Source organism: Eufriesea mexicana, unplaced genomic scaffold, assembly GCF_001483705.2.
Source record: "Eufriesea mexicana isolate 0111107269 unplaced genomic scaffold, ASM148370v2 scaffold4744748802, whole genome shotgun sequence".
In the NCBI taxonomy this organism is placed as follows: Eukaryota; Metazoa; Arthropoda; class Insecta; order Hymenoptera; family Apidae; genus Eufriesea; species Eufriesea mexicana.
In genome coordinates this window covers 51,423-72,907 of record NW_016907922.1, presented here as the reverse complement: position 1 = coordinate 72,907, position 21,485 = coordinate 51,423, and the positions used below count along the sequence as shown (strand labels likewise).

The window sequence follows — 21,485 nt, the reverse complement described above, 5'->3', positions numbered from 1 at the left end:
AAGGAATTTGAATCCCACGTTAAGGTAAATGAAATTTATTTTTTTGCTTTGTAATATAACAGAAATTTTTTTAATTATTTATTTTTATATAAAAAATAGATTATAATTTTTATCCAATAAAGAGAATTAATCAGAAAATTGTTAAACATGATTAAGGAAAATGGAAAGAAATGGAAAGACAAAATGTAGATGGTTATAAAAATTGGAATAATCACCTCCTTCTAAAAAGAAAGGAAAGAAGGAGAGAAAAAATTAAATCACTGTTACATCGCGTATATACCTTCTCAGAATATTTGACCTAGCAATCAACTAACGAGAGACGTTATCCAAGTGTCTAGAATCGATTTTGAATCTCCTTGAACTACACTGCCAAGCACTAAAATCCAACAGATAGATATATCCAGATTTATATTTAATCATAATTTGCGAAATATTCTTTTCGATATTTTCCAACTCAAATTATCCAATAGCAGCGAATCCCTCTGCATGATGTATTCTATCTATTAATATGATAAATAAGCGACATATACATCTTCGACATTTCGAATAATTACACAGATGATTGATTACATAAAATATATGTACACAACTAACATTACCCTCTACAACTTCGTGTATATATCATACAAACTGCAGTATTACAGATGATAGTATACAGAATAAACTGTTTACATAAAAGGTAAAATCCCAGAATCAATTTCAGGTGATAGTGATATTTTATATTATCATTCCAAATATGGTACTATATGCCTATAGTAATTTAACTACAGTAGTACAGTAATATTAGATTCTATAAACATATAGTAGTGATTATAACAACTATAGGACTACAGTTACAAACCTTCATACTTAATTAATTAAATACAATTAATAAAAATTCCTAAATAAAGCAATTAATTTTAACATAATTAAATGCAATTTTACTGCCATAATTACCCAATCCGAACTTGACTAAATACAATTTTAATTCTAGAATAAAATCCTAATTCATAATTCCAAATATGAGATAACACGACTACAGTACTGTAATTACAATATTAATTAATTAGAAGAAAAATAAAAATTCCATAATTACTTTCAGACTGAAATTAAAATTTCTTTTTACAATTCCAAACACGTGGCCAGATAACACCAATACAATACTAACTGATATCTCAGAGAAATAAAAATTCCATAATTACTTTCACACGACAATACGTCGTCGATATTATCAATGTCACTTTACCAAAAAATTTCAGTCCATGCAACTGTAAAAAATAAAAATAGAAAAATAAAAATTCCATAATTACTTTCAGACTGAAATTAAAATTTCTTTTTACAATTCCAAACACGTGGTCAGATAACACCAATACGATTCCAATTCTACAGTAAAATCCTAATTCATATTTCGAAATATATGATAACATAACTACACTATTGCAATTTCACTATTAATTAATTACAAGAAAAATAAAAATTCCATAATTACTTTCAGACAGAAATTAAAATTTCTTTTTACAATTCCAAACACGTGGTCAGATAACACCAATGCGACGATACTAATCGATATTTCAGAGAAATAAAAATTCCATAATAATTTTCACACGACAATTCGTCGTCGATATTATCAATGTCACTTTATTATAAAATTAAAAATAAAATATCAGTCCATGCAACTATTATCAAGTACCACAGTACTGCGTCAACTTTATTCTACAACGATGGAAAAACGAAGTTTCGCAGAATTCACTTCTCCATTACACGTTCTACCCTGCAACTTCCATCGAACAATTCGTCTCCTATTTTCCGCGATCTCAAAGTTGCGCCAGCGTGAAGATCCAAGTAAATAGCTCCGCCAATTTATGCGACACTGTATCACCGGCTGCATTCCAGCCCTTCTCGTCTATCCACCCTTCAGGAATGTCCCCGTTAATCCGGGGATGAAAAAGGACACCTCGAAATTCCGGGGCCAAAAGCGGAACTAAACACTCGTTACGCCCCAAGATCCGCCGCGGCCTCGATACATTATTTCGCAGCTTCTCGCGAAATAAGATAGATTTTCGCACGACAGAATGAGAATACGGCTTGTCTCCAGGGGTCTCTGGAGTGGAGAACGCGAGGTTCGCGATATCGACCCTTTGGAAATGTAATTTATATTTAGAATACGACTCTCGATGGATAGCATCTGCGAGTAATCTGCTCGTGGTGAATATTCCTAATACCAGTGCTTGTAATGTAAAGTAAAGCCTAACTGTAACTACATATATACCCCGTATTTCGAGAAATTGGGTCTGGATATAATTTTGGAACGATGGCAGAGGGGAAAATATTTTATTGAAATTATTCGAGTGACCGATTTATTTGCGATCAAATATTTATCGCGAAATTAAGTTGGAAAAATATTTTTGAGGAATCGAAGAATTTGTTGATTGTGCATTGTTAAATTATTATATTTAATTATATTATTCAATGAAGTTGATGTTAAAAAATATTGAATTAGAAAGTATTCCAGACTTTTGTATTAAATATTTAGATAATTCTGAAGAATTTGTCCTTTGCACTCGAGAGGCAATTTTAAATTATTATTTAATGAAATTTCGAAGATGGATGTTAATCACATTAATCACATTAATTACATTTGAAATAATGCAATAATATATCGGAATGTCGGAATTAAATAATTCTGCGTGTTAATTTGTACGCCGTTTCTCATTTACTGTTTTCAAAATACCGTCCACTTTACAGCAAAAAGTTTTTGAATTGCTATTTTCGTCATCTAGCGCAAAGGAGCAGTGAATCATGCAGGTATTCGAACACTTTGTGGTAATGGTTACATAGATTTTTAAATATATATGTATTGGAATGAGTGGAGCAAGTATGCATGGAATGGAAATATCTAATGAATTCAGGTTATTATGATAAATGAGTATGCGTGTAATGATTGAGGTGTTGTGTGAATTGTGTATGTTAATGTAATGTATGAAAGAAGAAAGAAAAAAAGGAGAGCGATTTGGCATACGTTAGTTGCAATTGAGTTTTAATAGTGAGAAGACGTGTGAGCATGTGATTGTGATAAATTAATTATATTTCAATCTAATATTTGTGTTTGATAAACTTTGTAATTAAATAAATAATTGTTCTTATTGTTATTAAATTTCATCCACCACTAACACACTTATCATAGAATATTTTATTGAATATAATATTGGTATTATAAATTATTTATAAAAATATTACTACCAACATGAATATTATTGTAAGATTATGTAGGTCAAATTAGAAACAAGTCAAAAAATGTGATATATATATAAGAGTCACAAGATTTATTTCAGACATACATTCCAGTAATTACATAAAAATAATTAAACGAAAAGAAATTAACTTTTTAAAAGTTCTATTATAATCTTAATAGTCATAGCAATTTATGGTGTAAATATTTTTATAAGCAATATATAATACACGTATTATATTCAATAAATTATTTTATGATAAATATTCTAATATTTCGTGAATCACTGTAACCCAAATAATTGTTTGATTTAAGAAATATTTTTATTTCATTTTTTACAAATATTTTAATTATAAAATATTTCAACCCTCGTTACCTTGTGCAAATAGTTTCACTGATTACATAAAAATAATCAAACGAAGAGAAATTAATTATTTAAAGTTCTATTATAATCTTAATAGTCATGGCAATTTATGTACGTGTCATATACGAAATAATTGTTTGATTTAGGAAATATTTCTATTTCGTTTTTTAAAAATATTTTAGTTGGAAAATACTTTAACCTTCGTTACCTTGTATAATAGTTTCGGTATCAGGTGAGTTCGTTTACTGTGTTATTTAGTTCCAACAGAGAAAGTGCTGACATACTGGTAATTACATGTGTGTCTGCCAAGTATTCATGTGAAATTTCGAGGTGAACGAAGTGTTTATATCTCGAAAAGGAAGTGCTCCCGAACCTATATTTATAAGAGCCTTTTTCATCCATATGGAGAGTAGAACTGATCACTTATTTCTGAAACGTTACGTATAGCCAATGAAAATATTTCAGTCGATGAAAAATCGAATCGTACAAAAAATTTGAAAAATTATTTTAAAAAACGAAGAATGAGATGTCTTACATTATTCTAACTCTACGTAAATATATAGTACATAAAATATTAATATATGTACCCTTAAATACGTAAATACGTAAGTATGCAAATGTGTTTAATTCGAATAATTTCTACGGAAATAATCACAAGAGTATACAAGTACAATATGTATAATTAATTACTGCATTGTGTTATTGCATCAACAGAGTGAAGTTGCCTTGAAGTACTCTTTAACAAAATATTTCCCGTCCGTGCACGCGAATATTATATATTTCTAAAACCTTGAATTTTTTCCCGACATTGTATACGTGTGCGAGCACGACCTCAGTGCACGTGTGTGCATGCACGTAGATATGAATACGCCGTGAAAATAATTAAAAGCAGCGAGGTGAAGAGCAGGAGGAAACGAACACTAAGAAAGTAGGAAACTTTTACTTTTGGAGAGCTGTCAAGGAAATTACTTCCAGAGAGCAGAGGAGGAAATAATATATCAAACAAAAATACGTCTCGCTGAATTTCGGATCAAAACTTGCATGGAGATGACATTGAAGCCGCCATTATTACCGAATGAGAAAAGAAAACAGGAAAAGAGTGTGCAACTATATCATCCAATAATTAATACCATGACAAAATAAATCTTGAATCCAAAATCACTATAAACTATTTTCATAAGAGAAATATTATATGTGCATATTAAATAACATTCTTTATTCACACTCTTATCAAAATTGTTTAAATTAACTCAAACCAATTACCAAAAATATGAAAAATCGTTATATAAATATAGATATACAAATTTGTATTAAATATAATAATAATAGCAACTGTATACATTTTCATATTAAATAACATTATTTAATAACAACCTCCCTAAAATTTTTTCCATGGTACTTTGATGCATACCAATTAACAAAAATATGGAAAGTCTGGAAAGTCTTTTTTCCATGGTACTTTGATGCATACCAATTAACAAAAATATGGAAAGTCTTTAGATAAATATAGATATATAAATTTATAATAAATACAGATAGTAATAGCAACTGTTTATATTTTCATATTAAATAATATTTTTTAATAATACCCTCTATAAAGTTCTTTACATGATACTTTGATGTATACCAATTAACAAAAATATGGAAAATCTTTAGTTAAATATAGATACACAAATTTATAATAAATATAATAATAATAGCAACTATTTACATTTTCATATTAAATAATACCCTCTCTAAAATTTTTTACATAATACATTGATGCATACAAATTAACAAAAATATGGAAAATTCATTTAATTATATACTAACGAAATTGTAGCAAATACAATAATAATTACTATTACTTGTATTTTCAAATTAAATAACATTTTTTAATGACACCTTTCCCAAAATTTTTCACACGATATATAAACCCAAACCAATAAAAAGAATATAAAAATCGCTAAAAATATGGACTTATAAAATTGTATTAATCACAATAATAATAGTAATTGCATATATTCTCTCTGCAAACCTTCGTTTAATTTATATTTTACTGATAGTATTCCAACACGATTCTAGTCGTGTCTCGAATTTAAATAATGGTTAATTCGGCGATTTGCTCCATTTTTCCACCACTCGTTCCCAAAATCGAGTAGGCCAATACTCCCAGCCAGACCAAGCACCGATTTAATTAATTCGTTTACGCTCGAACGAAGCAGAGGCGAAGGTTCATTAACGAGCAACAAATTGCAGCTTGAATACGAACGAGGCCTCGATCTCACGATCTGAAATGGTAACGATGGGAATCATGGTCCATCTTGGAGGTGGAGCAGCGTTTCTCAAAGTACAACACGCGATAGTAGGTCAGGAATAGGTTTATTTAGAACCCGGCTCCTCGAGCGTGAAAAAATACGCGTTATTTTTCGTTACTTTTCATTATTTTTCCTCTCGTTTTGCGTAGCAAAAGGAATAAGACGAATTCTTATTTTCGAGCTTCCTTTTTTCCTGATTGTGAAACGAGAACCTAAATCGCGAGCTGTTCCTTCTGCTTTAATAATTCGGTCGGCCGGAAGGAGTTTCAGATGAATGGAAAATTACGAAAAAATCATCTAGAATGTTTAAAAGACTTTGGAAAAAAGAGAATGGAAAATTTGGAATGTCTGAAAAATTTCGTTTCGCTTTTGTTTAAATTCGAAGTTTGGAAAAGTTTGGAAAAATTTAGAAAAATGTAATTTAAGATATAACAAATTTTTATTATCTTGTGAATTATATCAGTGATATTTGCGAGTGACAGTGATGTTTATGAGCTTCGTTTGTGAATTGTACTTCCGGTTTCGAAGTTTTTAAAATCCATATACTTAATCCATTCGTTTCTATGGGGTATCCTAAAATTTACACAAGAAGTAATTTTAATAGAAAACGTAGGTTTTATATTGAAAATTGTAAATATTGCTCAACAATGAAGACGTGCTGTTCTTTCGTGTAGCATTCCATTTGTAATAACCCTAAACTGTCAACTGTCACGTTGTCTTTTCATTCCGTTGGCAAAAATTGACCGCACAAATGACGCAAAATTTAAATCTCGAATTTTGGAACACCCTATATTATAATCGTGTGATTACAGATTTTATAATGGAAAATATTACTATTGTTAGAAACTGAACGGAATATTATTTCATTAACATTCGTAACAAAATTGTTAATAATAACATCACGTAATAAAGGAATTATTATTATATTTATTTTATTTATTAATTACTTTATATTTATATTATGTTTAATATTTTCCTTCTATAAATTGTTACAGATGAATGTTATATCATTCGTAAATAATTTTTAATTTATTTTTGAACACTGATTTACTTTTATCAGTTATTTTCATGTCCTGGATATTTTCGAAATATTTCTAAAAATATTTTTAATGCCATTATTAGAACAGTCACATAGGTAGTGTAAGACTTTGCAAAATTCTGTATTTCTGAATCAAGAAAGTCATTCTCGATTGCAGGAATTTGAGAGAAATATTAAATCTCTTATAATATCGTGTCTGACCGAGATTCGATTTCATTTCGTATTTGTAGAACCACGTATTTAGTTTTATGATGCGTTTTAGGACACGTTTAACATTCAGTGACAATATCCAATCCCAAACGTCTTTAAAAAAACACATTGGTTTACCAATTTTATTAATAATAAATATAAAAAGAGTAAAATATCAATGTACCAATTTTAGCATTACATTATAACAAATATTTTTGAAGGAATATATCTGTGTATCAATTTCTATCAGTAACAGGTATTTAAAAATGTACATATATCAATAAATCACCTTTTGCTAATAACAAAAATGGTATACCTATTTTTGTCGATGATAAATATTTCCTAAAAATAAGTCAGTTCATAAATATCCACAGAAAATAAATATTTCTTAAACAATATACCCATCTATAAATTTTCACTGATAACAAATAAAATTTCCAAGAAATACGTAACTCGGTTGCTCGAAAATGACATCTAGATCGTCATCGACAAGTCAAATCACATTGAAAAGCGACATGGCGTTCGTTGACAGTGTTATGGCGAAATGATACGTTCGGAAAAGATAACGGGGTTGTTTGCTTCCCACAGGAGCAGAAAATTGCGTGATAAAAGCTTGCGCGTAGATTTGTACGGAAACTTGGTCGTAGGACGTTCAAGAGTGTCGATAAAATCCGATCGTGGAGGACTAAATTATGTCGGTGAGGATGGTGCGAGGTATCTGTTGAATTAAATATCGTGTGTCGGAAACAATATGACTTTTATTTAGAGCCTTTACGCGCTATTATCGCCACGTTGATGTCGTTAACGCTCGGAACATTCGTGGAAAAGCTACCACGATTTTATCGAATAATAATTTCACGCAACGTAATCGAAATTTGAGTGCATTTACTTAAAAATTAACTCATTAATCTTCTTTGCTAAAATACGATTCTAATTTGCCATTTTACACGAGCTCCTTTGTAGTTTGATTACCTCTGTGACAAAAATTTGCATATTTATGAGAGAAATATATTTACATAAACAATTTTATCGTATTTGTCACACTTTATCAATGAATTTGGAGTATTTTATGCGAAATAAAGAATATTTTATTCACTGTTAAAGTTTATCACTTAATCAGACGAAGCTTTTCTTCCTCCTTTTGGTTTTCTAGCTACAGAGTATAGAACCTTGCCTTTTAAAGTACATAAAAAAAATAAAAACGTGAACATTTCGTTGTAATGAGAATGCACTCTCATTCTCATCGATCTCTATCACCCACTACTGCAGTGACTCTCAAACATTTTTAGTTTGCAGCACATCATGCTTGGTAAACTCATAAATGAGGTACAGATGTGAAAAAGAATGACATTAAATTGACAATTCCTATTTGACTATTTATCAAACTAAATATATTCATTTTTATAGAGTACATTTAGCAAAAATTTACATTGCAATTGTTTGTATTCAAAATCAAACAAAAGAATGGAATATATTTAACAACTATTGTCGACATGATAATATCTATAGAAATTATTACATAGAAATTATGAAAAATTATTATCATAATAATAGTCACTTAATTATTTCACAAACTAGAGTAACTTGATTTCAGAGACACCCTGTATATTAAATTCACACATTTATAACAAAAAGAGAATGAAATATATCCATTTTTATAAAGTACATTTATATCACTCTTAATTGCCATTGTAAAAATTGCCATTTAATTACTACTTGAAACAATGAAACATATTTAACACCAATTATAGTTGCAACAACTATCATTTGATTACCTAACACTAGAACTACCGACCTATAACATATACCGAATTAAAATTGATACTAATTAAAATGATGCAATGCAAACAAAGAAGCACACCTAGTTACAATCCTAACTGAGCTTAATTTGATCAAAAAATAACTGTATACTCTCAGTAACTGCGAATAAAAATATTTAAAACAAATAAAAATCATTCTGTCCCATCTAAGTAGACAGTAGTTCCAGTTTCAAACACAGATGTACCAATTTCATGTACCAGATGTACGACACATGTACCACCCCAAGAATCCTCAGTACAGAGACTGAGAACCCAGAGTGAAAACCCAGCAGCCACCAACACCAAGAACCACATGAAAAATCAGTAAACATACCAGCGACAGGATGCAGTGGAGCAACGACCACGAAGAGCATCAGCGCTCGAAGCCATCTCGTCATCAACGAAACCGAAGAAAGCGTTTCCCTTGGTCTCGTCATGTTTGGTCCTCTTGTTCAGCTCTTCTTACCCTCGTGCATGTCTGCAAAATTATTCGCGATGAATCGTCGATGAACGCACGTCAACGAGCACAGTGACGCTGCATCCTCAGCGATCACACTGAGGATGCAACGTTCACTCGGCGAACACGTCCATGGTGGCTAGCTGAGAGGAGGCACCTGAACGTCCTCGTCTTTTGTTCCGTGCCAGGTGGGGAATCGGGTGCACCGTGAGGCAATTAGGCTCGTGATCGTTGGAAGAAGGGAGTATCGTCCACGTTCACGGTGGTGGTGGCCAGGATAGGTAAGGATGTAACCCAGGCCAGAGGCGTAACAGCGTCGAGAGGGAAGCGGCTAGGCTACGCGTTAGCCGTGCAATTAAGTTCAAGTTAAAGAGAAAGCACCAGGCGTAATACATTCGCGCGGCCGGATCGTGTAATTGTTCCCGCGGTGAAATTGTGTAAATTGGACAGAGGCCGCGTTGTGAAACGCGAGCCAGCGAGAAAAATCGACGGGACGAGTGAGGATGAAATCGAGAATGATGATGATGATGGCGGTCGATGCCAGGTGAGGGAGAGATTGATGTGCAAATAGGTTAGGGTAGATTGCTGGTTCAAGTCAGGTGGATCTTGCATGGATTCTTCAGTGTTTTTTAGCTTGTTAAATGAGTATCTTTGTTTTGTATGCATTCTTGGATGTTTATGGTTTTCGTGGAATCTTAAGTGCCCTTTGATTATGAATTGTTTTGGGTTTTTATGGACTCTTGGGAATTTTTTGATTTTTAATTAGATGTTCGTTTTGTATGGACTCTTGGGTATCTATGGTCTGCATAGACTCTTGGGTGCTTTTTGTTTTCTAAATGGGTATCTAATTTGCATAGATTTTTGGGTATTTTTGGTTTTCAGGAACACTTGAATATTTTTGGACTTTTAAGTGGATGTGTCCTTTGCATGGACTCTTGGGAATTTTTTGATTTTCAATTGGATGTTTGTTTTGTATGGACTCTTGGGTGTCTATGTTCTGCATGGACTCTTAGGTGCTTTTTGCTTTTCAATTGGATATCTGATTTGCATGGATTTTTTAATGGTTTTGGTTTTCATGGACACCTGAATGTTTTTGGACTTTTAATTGGATGTCTCCTTTGCATGGACTCTTGGGAATTTCTTGATTTTCAATTGGATGTTTTTGTATGGACCCTAAGGTGTTTATGTTCTGCATGGACTCCTAGGTGCTTTTTAGTTTTTAATTGGATATCTAATTTGCATATATTCTTTAATGTTTTTGGTTTTCATGGACACCTTAATATTCTTCGATTTTTAATTGAGTGTTTGTTTTGCTTGAATTCTTGAGTGTTTATGAATTGCATGGACTCCTTGGTGTCGTTTGATTCTCAATTCAGTGTCTATTTTGCATGGATTCTCGAACGTTTATGGTTTGTATGGGTGTTTCTTGGGTGTTTCTGATTTTTAATTAAACGTCCCTTTTTCATGGACACTTGAGTGTTTATGATTTGCGTGGACTCCTGTGTGTTTTTTGGTGTTTAATTGAATGTCTAATTTGCATAGATTCTTGGGTGTTTCTGATTTTTATGAACACTTTAATATTCTTGGATTTTCAATTGGATGCTTGTTTTACATGGATTCTCGGGTGTTTATGGATTGCATGGACTCCTTGGTGTTTGATTTTTAATCGTGTCTCTGTTTTGCATGGATTCTTGAACGTTTATGGTTCGCATGCACTCTTGAGTGTTTTTTGATGTTTAATTGGATGTCTGAATTGCATAGGTTCTTGGGGATTGTGGAAATTAACTCATTAAAATTGCAATGGTGTAAGAGAAATAGGAAAATAAAGGTATATGACCTCGAATACATATGTACTGCAATATAGATGAGATACAGATGAGAATATAATTTGAATAAATTTCTTCAAGTAGTAAATAGATTGTGGAAGTGTAATAATAGTAGTTTTCCTTGAAATATTTATGGCTATTGTTTTTGCACTATTAGATTGGCCAATAAATCGCGCCAGATTGTTGCAGCTGATGATGCCCTTTTTTTGAATGTGAAGCAATCTTCGACATTCCTAATTCCCACTGGAATCATTCCTCACTGAAATTATTTATTGCACTAAAAATACCGACATTACTTCTTGGCGGAACCAATATATCATATACTATTCCTATATACTTGTAATGATACTATAGTATATATTATTTTACCAATAATCTCAACTCTCAGCAACGAATAATAAATATGTCTACAGAAATTAAATAAGTCACCCTTCACTAAAAATATATGTTCTATATAACATGTAAATTTATTATCATCGTATTACATCATAATTAACTATAAAAAATACCTACATTATGATACATATATTTTCTTCTAGTTGATACAATTTTTTCTGATCTCTATGTGATGAATTTATAATCAATGTGAAGTCTGTCAGAACATAGTGATTAATTATAAAATACTCGTTTCCTTACGAAAATTTCAGTAATACTATAGCAACGAATACACAACGTTGAGTATCACCAGTAATGATCAAGACTAATTAACGAGATACTCAATTAATTTGGAATACTCGAATAACAAGACAATTCGTGTGAAAGGAATTTGAAATAAATTAAATCACTTTTTCTGTTAAGGTCGCGGTGGCAGTGGCGTAGAAAGAACGCTAAGAACCCGACGACAAATTATCACGAAGATCTATGTCGACGTTTTTGCACGCCACGATTTCACTTTCGACGATGTTAGTGACCGTAACTCGAACAAATTGGCATTACGCGAATCGAGGCTGTCAATCAACTCGACATACCCCGGAGGATCTTGGGATGGATCGAGTACCGAGCTACGACCGCTACCGCGTCGGAAAAGAAATCAGATTTCTTTTTCCGTCGTTATTCGACTGTACCTCGTCAGTTTAATTTCACTGTTTTGGTTTGGAGATTTCATTCCTTTTTCGTCACCTATTTTGCCACAACGGAATGCGGTTCTTTGGTGAGAAAGAAAATAAAATAGATAGTCCGACCTAAAAGTGATAATTGATAAGATAAATGAAGTACAATGGGTTTAATTTCGGATGAAATATAACGTGATATTTCTTTCAATTACTCGGTTTTTGTATAAAACAAATTTTTAATCGAAGAATTATGTTTATTACAGCGAATATTTATTCTCTAATTTGTCTCGAATTTATTTTTATAATTTATATTATTATTATATTGCAAACATTAGACTGTAAAATTTAAATTACGTATTTGAATTACACATATTAATTTGAATAATTCATTAATTGTTTAATTTAATTAATTATTAATTTAATTAATTTAAATTACACATAATGATAATAAATTATAGCTCTAGTGATAAGAACGTAATGTTTGTTATGATTTGGATGATTAATTTAATAATTTAATTGGCGTGAAAATCGAGCCTGTTTGATATAATAATTACTGTATACGAAATTCTATTTTCTTTAAATTTAATTATTATTCTAGGTTCAGATTCAACAATTGCATAAATTGTAACTTTCTATCAATCGATATTTTATACACATCCTATACTTCAATGAAAATAATTAATCTTTAAATTTAAATACCCAATTTCAAAAATTTAATGGTACCAATAAATCCTGAAATAATTATGATTTAAATACACTAAAATACTAATTAAGACTTTCATCACATAAATACATTTTGTTGCAAATATTTGACCTATTATTTTCATTTATGGAAAATTATACTCCTATGAAAATTTTATTAACGAAAGAAAAATCTCGTATACTTCACACAAGAAATCGTATCAATTAAGCCTGTTGCTTCAATATTAGGAAACATTCTAATTATAGAGCATATCGTTTGTATAAACTAGCAATTTGTAAATCATTAGGCGAATTATTACTCTACACTTAACGACTTCCTTCCACGATGAAAGAAACCGAGATATAGTTTCTCCAGCATAAATTATTTGAAATTTATGTTAATACAAAATCTAGTATTCACTGTAATTATTGTACATTTCTAATGTAACGTGACCATAATCCAGAGAAATTGTGACATAACGAACATCGTGAGAATAAGGCATAGCACTGACAAAAACTTTTCATTCGCTTTAAAAAAAATATTCTAAGAAAAAATATGCATATTTTAGTAAAAAAAAATATTTTCAATCATAAACGAATTACCATCGAATAGAACAATACATAATTTCACAAAGAATATTTAAAAGTCTTTGACAATAAATTCATGCAATACGATAGTGTATTCTGCATACAATAACATGAAAATAAATGAAAAATGTATAACATCTCAAAAGTAGAAAAATAAAAGAGCAGGATATGGAAGATACTCAAAAAATTCTGGACAGTGAAAGTTGAAGAAATGATGGAACTTGTTTCTAAACGTGTATCAGGATAGTTATGGTGTTGACACGTAACTGCAACGTGTTCAAGATTTAGAATATGTCGAAGAAGATTTTTGCCAATTAATATCAAGACCTCGTCGATAAATCAAGGATTGTTTCTAGAAAAACTTCAAGTATGCTGCAGGAAATTTATGAAAATTATAGCCTGATGATAAATTGGGAATCATTCTCAAAATATATTCGATGTTCAAGTTTATTAAGCTTTTAATGACAGTTACATATATACACCCTTTTAATTACTACTGTGCTCAATAACAGAAAATTTAATCACAGTAACACTCGTTATACTCATTCCAATATTAATTATATAATAACTTTGACTATCGTATAAAAATTATAAAATTCCATTTAAATAATCCAATACGACTTCAACTAATTAAAAAATAAAAATAGAGAGAAGAGTATTTCCATGTCACATTCAATAGCATATATAATCAGAACAAACTTTTGTTTAACAAATTTTTCCAGACCAACAAAAGTTAAGAAACAGAGTAACAATTTGCAAATTTTTATCTACATTTATGTATATATATATAATACATAAAATTCTCATAAAATTTTCGTACATATTAAATTAAATTTAAAAATATAAATTAATTATAAATTAAATTTAAAAATAAACTTAAAAGGACATTGAGTATAATATCTATACTATCATTGGAGACTGACTAATTGGGGATTAATAAAATCATCCTATTTTTAATTTTACCAAAAAATATTATTCATTTAATAATTCTAATAAACAAAATAAAAAATGTCCAAAAATTCGCAAACGTTCATTTTAATTCCCAACCTTCGCTAATAAATAAAGATTTTTAAATAAGTAAAGCAATTAATAATAATTCGTATAATTAGGCACACTCTGACACAAAATTACACATACTCAATCCCCAATTGGTCAGTCCCCAATGGCCACCATCTATATAATGATACAGGAATCGATAAATCGCGACTTTTATACCAACGACACACTTCCCTACTCGACGGTACCCAATTCCAACTTACAAGTCCCCAACCCCTTCTCTAACTCATTCAATACAAACCGACTCTCACGTACTCCATGGGATTCCAGTCGCTGAGTCCGTACACCACGTCCATTCTAAAGAAACGGTACAACCGTAAACGGCGCGAACATAACCTCAACCCAGGTACCCGCTACGCCGTTGCGCGTACCCATGGATCACGGAAGCTGACCTTGATAGAACACAGATCTAGGAAAACCTCGCGAGGCGCTGAGACAGCGTGCGAGGGGAACGGTAGCAGGGCCTGGGGACTTAAACTCAGGCACGAGTGAAACAGAGAACCTACTTTAGCAGCAGCGAACGGATGAAAGCCGTATAAATTTCCAAGTGCAAGGACGCGGTGCACAGCTTTCTCGCAGCAAGGCGATCCGATTAGGCAGATCGCGAGGTGTCTGGGCTATCGGATATACCGGTTTAACCCTTTCGTTACTATGGCTGACTATAGTCACTTAGCGCCGTCACTTAACGTAAATGATCCGTGGTTTCCGGCGACGCGAGTCGGTAACCAAGGGATCTGAGCAAAACTGCTACGCGGTGGACAAAGAGCTTAACGGGTTAGATGCCACGTTGGTCCCCAGGGACTGGCGCTAGACTTTCCGTTCGGGCCCGGCCGGTACTCAGGGACCGGCCCAGACTAGGACCAAAAAGTGCTAACTTTTGGTGTTAAATTTGTAGGGACGCATCCCAGATGCGGAAAACGAAGGTTCCTTGTAAATATTTTCCACTCCTTCGGGACATCGAGGGTCCCGGGTCAATGGGGGCCTGGTTTATGTCTTTACGACCAGGGCCCCATGACTCGCGGACGCGCGGACCACCTCGGCGCCTAATGAACGGCGAAAAAGAGTCAGTTTGTTTACGCCTCTCCAAAGACACGGGTCTTTCCCAAAATGCTAGCCTTCAGTTTTCCGCAACTGGCCCCCCGCACATAATAAAGTCCTACTAAGGGAACGTAGTGCTATTTTCACTCGATCCCTCTGGTCCTCCACCTTCAAATTCTTCGCCATCTTCGGACCTAACGTTTGGGAATTCCTGTTATAACAATTGGTACAGTGTCTCCGAGTTTTATGAACACTTCCCCCGCCACCTGGGGTCCACTTGACAGCCTAGTCTGGGCCTAGTCTGGTCCCGAATGGAGCGGCGAGCAAAACTGACTGGGCACTTAACGCGTTAATAATAAGCTCATAAGCGGCGCATAGTGACGAACTACCCTTAACACGTGGATATGTCAGGACGTCTAGTTATTCCTACCAAAATTGGTGTAATAAAATTTTGAAAGGTTTGGTATAATATTCTGGAGGCCGCTGATTCGTTAATCTAAATCCGAAGATTTAGAGAAACAAAAATGGCGACTGAGCAAGTAAATAATATTAAATTCCGAGATTCCAATTCTCGAATTAAATGTGGGACGCAACGTCGCGACGCTTCTGCTCTTCGTAGCAAATAACCGAGCATTAGAAATGAACATACTGGTTTGAGGAAATTACACACCAACTTGGTATTACCAAGGATGATCCTTCGTGCAACTTTGACCTCTATAGAATGATGAGACAAGGAATGTTGCTGAACATACTTTGTAACGATTGGTTTGAGGAAATTACAGATGGAGGATCTATGCAAGTTTTATCCTCAGGGAGCGATGAAGCACGAGTGTTATTCTAGGTATCCCCTGGTGTCGATTATCTGAAGATTACCGATTCGTGTATTTATTGGTGTTGTAACGTAGCTAATGATGTTCGCATATATATAGTAATCGGAAGATAATCGACACCAGGGGATACCTAGAATATATATATAATTGAACATCCTGAGATGGCAATGTGTAATACTTTTTCTGTGGCACGTAGAATAGAAGACTCAGGAAAGAAAGATAATAGATAATTTGTAGATATTAGTGATGTATCTAAGCCTTTGTGTCATTGAACAAAATGAGAATGTCCATTAATGTCGCTTCTTTAAAATAATTTAAATTTAAAATAATTTAATAATAAAATAAATAATTAAATAAATAACTGATAATTTAGTAAATAATTTAATAAAATTTAATAAATTGTTTGCCATAGATTCTACACTTTCCCTTCATAGTTAGCTTTCAGGAATTTTTCACTATAAATTTTCATTCTTTTTGTCAAGGTACCAAGTATTTTTCAAAATTTCATTCAATTATATTTACTTAAATTTATCTTAAATTTTGTCCTCGTCAACGAAGATGAGCCATATTCTAAATAAACTAAAGGCGACAAATCAAAGGTTATTAAAAATATCCTGGTTATTTTTAATAAAATTGAAACCTAGTTCTGTGGTTTAGTTTTAGTAATTTGTTTTTAAGGATTGAATTCAATTTTCATAATTCGAATTTAAATTTTCCCGCGCTTTAGGTTTTAATCTCAACATAGACTAACATAGCTTAATGATATAATATAATGAACGTTTGCAAATAAGTATGAAGTACATCTAAGGAAGACTTAACGTCTTCTGCCTTTACTAGCAATGAAATTATTTAATTAAATTTTTTCCGTGTAACTTTAAATTGTGCTTACAATAATGGAAATTATACGCAATTACGAAAAAGAGAAAATGTCAGTGTTGGGAAGAAATAAAAATTAAATAACGTTCATTAAATTCCTATAATGATGATAATATGTGCATTTATTATTCCTAAATTCAGGAATAATAAACGTATAAGTAAACAATGCACGCAAATTACACGCACAGTATTGAGAAATTCGCCATTCTTGAAACAAAAACACGGTCATCAACAACTATTTACTTTATCTGATTTTAGTATACTAATTAGTCGTTCCCATACTATCCCCCATTGAATTTCATTAATATCACTGCTATATGTATACATAAAAGTAAGTATAATAACAATTATATGCATTCAAAGCCTTCAGTTAATAAACAAATATTTAATACTCTATAAATAATAATAAATATACACTAATAAGTCGAAATTCATACTATTTATTTTACAAATTTATGTCTTTCTCCACCTGTTTCAAAAATGGTTACTACTGACAGAAAACATAATCGATCAAGATCATACCAACGTCAAAAATATGCTCACTGGTCCCAAAATGTAACTGTAATTTATTAACGAATGAGAAAATGTGCCATATTATCGTATAGCGGGAACACTTTGTTGCGGAACGTTGCCATACTTAACAACGAAACAGATGTGCCAACAATTGATTAAATTTCTTTCGAATTCTATATCCGTTACTTTCAAAACACGTTTCACTTACAATTTTCATTTTTTCGTAATTTTTTCTGCAATAAGAGCAATTTATAGCGAAATTATTGCGAAAAATTATGTACTTTCGAAATAAACGTCGAAAGTATATTATAATGCTTTGGGAGTTTAGGGAATGAATGAGGTATGATTGATTCTTTGGTATATGCATATATGCATATGTTTGTATATTTGAAATGCTACAAGAAATGACTTTCATAGTTTCATAATTCTATCTGCCTCGCTTGTTCTCTAATTCGTTGTTTGAATTATATGCATTTATCCTAGAGCTGGAACCTACGAGAAAATTCCTGAGCAATTACTCGAATGAAGTTCTCCTTCAATGAATCATTCGAAACTTTTCATTCGCCACGACCACGTAGAAAATAGGGAAAAACAATAATCTTTCTTCACTGGCATTTTTTCGCAACTATCTAGTAATTTATCAGAATTTGAATAACAGTCAAATAACGATAAGAAATTTTTCTCATTCGACTCTTATGTTTGACGAAAGACATTTATAAAAGTAACACAATTTTTCACGACTAATTTTATTTTCAAAAATATACGTACATTTCTAGTATAGCAATATAACAAAAATTAACTAGAAAATTGAATTATAGAAAATCAATTTGTTTTGAGAATCAACTATATTTTAAGTGGCACGTGGCCTCATTGCAAAACAGAATCGTTTACATAATCAAACCAATCGTCAACAAACATCCCACACAATTTCAAAAGAACATAGTGTACCTAAGTATACCAAGTGTGTATACCTTATAGTACCATATAGTTTACTACTTATAGTTTGCTACCATATAGTATACCTTATAGTGCCATCATATAGCACCACAGTATACCAAGAATGTATACCTAATTCAGGTATATATTAGATAAATTAAAATATCAAGACGTATATTTTTAATATTTAAGAATATAGAAATAAAGAATCTGTGTCAATATTTTACAATTTTACCTCTTATTTTCAAAATTGTAAAATATAATGTATAGCCTTAAATACTATTCATCATTAGTTTCCATAAACAGCTGAATTTTCTACTAATTTAGTCAAGCATACAACCACTCAAAGAGGCACGAAGTGGGTCTTAAGCTACCAAAGCTAATTCCTCAATGTTGGGCATCAGGGCAAACAACTCAATCTTCAAACTACAGTAACTTAAAATCCATTCAAAATTAAACAAGCAATCTACCCATCAAGTCAACCACAAAAGCCACTTACAAACTAATCTTCCAAACCAGTGAATAACCCGAGACCAAGTTAAACGTCAGCATCTGATTTGACCAAAGTGTAAGAACTCTAATTAAAAATTTAACACGTAATCGCAAATGCATGCACATCGATAAGCTACATTAAAATTCACTAAAAACAGCAATACCCATCAATACTCGTACATTTAAATATCAGACGATACATTCGCACGGAATCTAAAATTTCCAATGCCGAGGGTGCTGACACTGCGTAACAAAACAAATCAGTCCCTCATACCCATCACTATTCCAAACAATTCTAAATGACAGACCGTTTCGAAACTCTTTTAGCGACCCACAACAATACCAAAATAAACGAATAACCAGTTGTTCTTATTGTGTACCCACCTTTCTTCGACCACAATTCCGCGATTCCTCTTCCGCGATGAACGAACAGGGTACGCGAGCACAGCAGGTGCAAGGGCACAGCGCGACACTCGTTATCCGAATGACCGATCCGGATGGCCCGGACAAGCTCTAATAAAGAATCCTTACGAATTCGCGACAAATCGCGGCCTCCCTCCTCGGCTCGACCACCGACCAGGCCAAACTTTCGCCCAGTTTCGCGTTTCACGTTTCACTGGTGACTGGCATTGGCCGCGGTCGTGCGGCGGCCGTGCGTCCACCACTTTCGGTCCACGGGGTTCCCCACGAGCGGCCCGCAGGACTTTCGACGTCGTCCACGGCTCGAGAACGCGCCACGGGTCTCTCTCTCCCTCTCTTGGCGGCGGCCACGTTGGGCCCAACCAGAGACCAGGCAAATGGGCCGCGCGCGTGCACGCCGTTCGTATATCCAGCCGTCACCCCTCTCTCGCGCGCTCGTCCTTTCGCTTTCAGCGGCCACTGACCACCGCCACGACCGAGCTATTCTCACCGGATAATTCCCGACCTGTGCTCCGTTACCTGTCCCTGATAAACTCCAAGCGATTAACCCTTTGACTCGTGTTTCGGGCATGGAATGTCCTGCGATTGAGAAAATTGCAAGAGCTCGAGGCCATGGGCTGACGGATGTGGCGAAGCAGGCATTTCGCGTGCTGTGATCAGCTTGGGAAACTGAACGAGGAAGGATCGGGGCAGTGTATGGAGTGATCAAAATTCTGATTTTGATTAACTCCGTGGGGGACCCCCACAGTGGTTATGATTGAAGTCTTGTGGACCCTATCTCTGGCTGCTGGTTGGTATCCTGATGGCTGTCTTGCTATGATAGGTAGCAGATGGAAGGACTCGAGGAAGGGATGCGTTTCGTCCTGGGCCTGTTAGTGGATTCGTCAGTAAGGCTTTCTAGCAGGCCAATTTCCAATTTAACGTACGTTTTATTGCGCTAGATACAAGAACTAGATACAATAATATACATACAAACAGGAACCAAAACGTACAAACAGGTTACAAATGAGAGCTTAGACTATAAGATTGATGGCTCCAGCGTGAAGCACTCACGATCTAAAATCCAATTCAATCTACAGCGTTTGTCGCTATAGGGTAATAGAAACCTAAGAACTATCTTATATTAGAATGCGTGTTTGCCTATGTATACAAAGGCACGAGAACTATACAGCTTTTGGTTTTATCTTTCCAGCAGGCCCTGACTCAGACGAGGGATACTTAGGTAGCATACGAATTTATATATTGCTACAACTACTTGCTTCATTACTATTTACTAACACTTGCATCACTGTGTACTAATCACGAGCCTGATTAATAAAAATAATTATTGAACACAAGCACATTTACATTGCTATTTTTCCAGCTATGTAAAGTACTAGTCTCCTTGGCAGAATAAATGCGCAGGTATCTTTTCTGTGTCCAATGAAAACCTTCGAATTGATTGCTATGCTATTGGTCACGGTCCACTCTATCATGTATCATCATTTTTCTTAGAAGATTGGAAGGATGTAACATAAATAATAACTAAACTCTCGTTCGAAGACTGTTGAAGTTTCGATGGAGTGTGTCACAGTCAACAGCAAGATCAAACAAAGATCACACGTCGAGCTATTTTGTCCGAACTTGGCGAAGAATAACACGTAACTGAGAAGGAAAGACGAAAATTAATAACGAGTCTAACCTGTGATGTTTGCGTTGGACCCTATCTACGAGTCTGACGATGATCCTGCGATATTGTAGGAGAAGGGATTAACATATTAATGCTGAGGGGGTTTTGGATAAACTCGAGTAAAATAGTTAATACTTTGGTGAGGATATACAAGT

The 21,485-nt window shown here is 33.3% G+C and overlaps 1 protein-coding gene across 1 annotated transcript in view; it reads right to left on the bottom strand.

The window, feature by feature from the left end:
* Window positions 1-9,286, bottom strand: part of Cad89D (cadherin 89D) — an 80,278-nt gene extending 70,992 nt beyond the window's left edge. The window contains exon 1 of the mRNA XM_017897505.1: window positions 9,231-9,286. Within this exon, the coding sequence (XP_017752994.1) occupies window positions 9,231-9,270 (40 nt within the window). The 5' untranslated portion in view covers window positions 9,271-9,286. The remainder of the gene's footprint in view (window positions 1-9,230) is intronic.
* Between the last annotated feature and the right edge of the window lie 12,199 nt (window positions 9,287-21,485).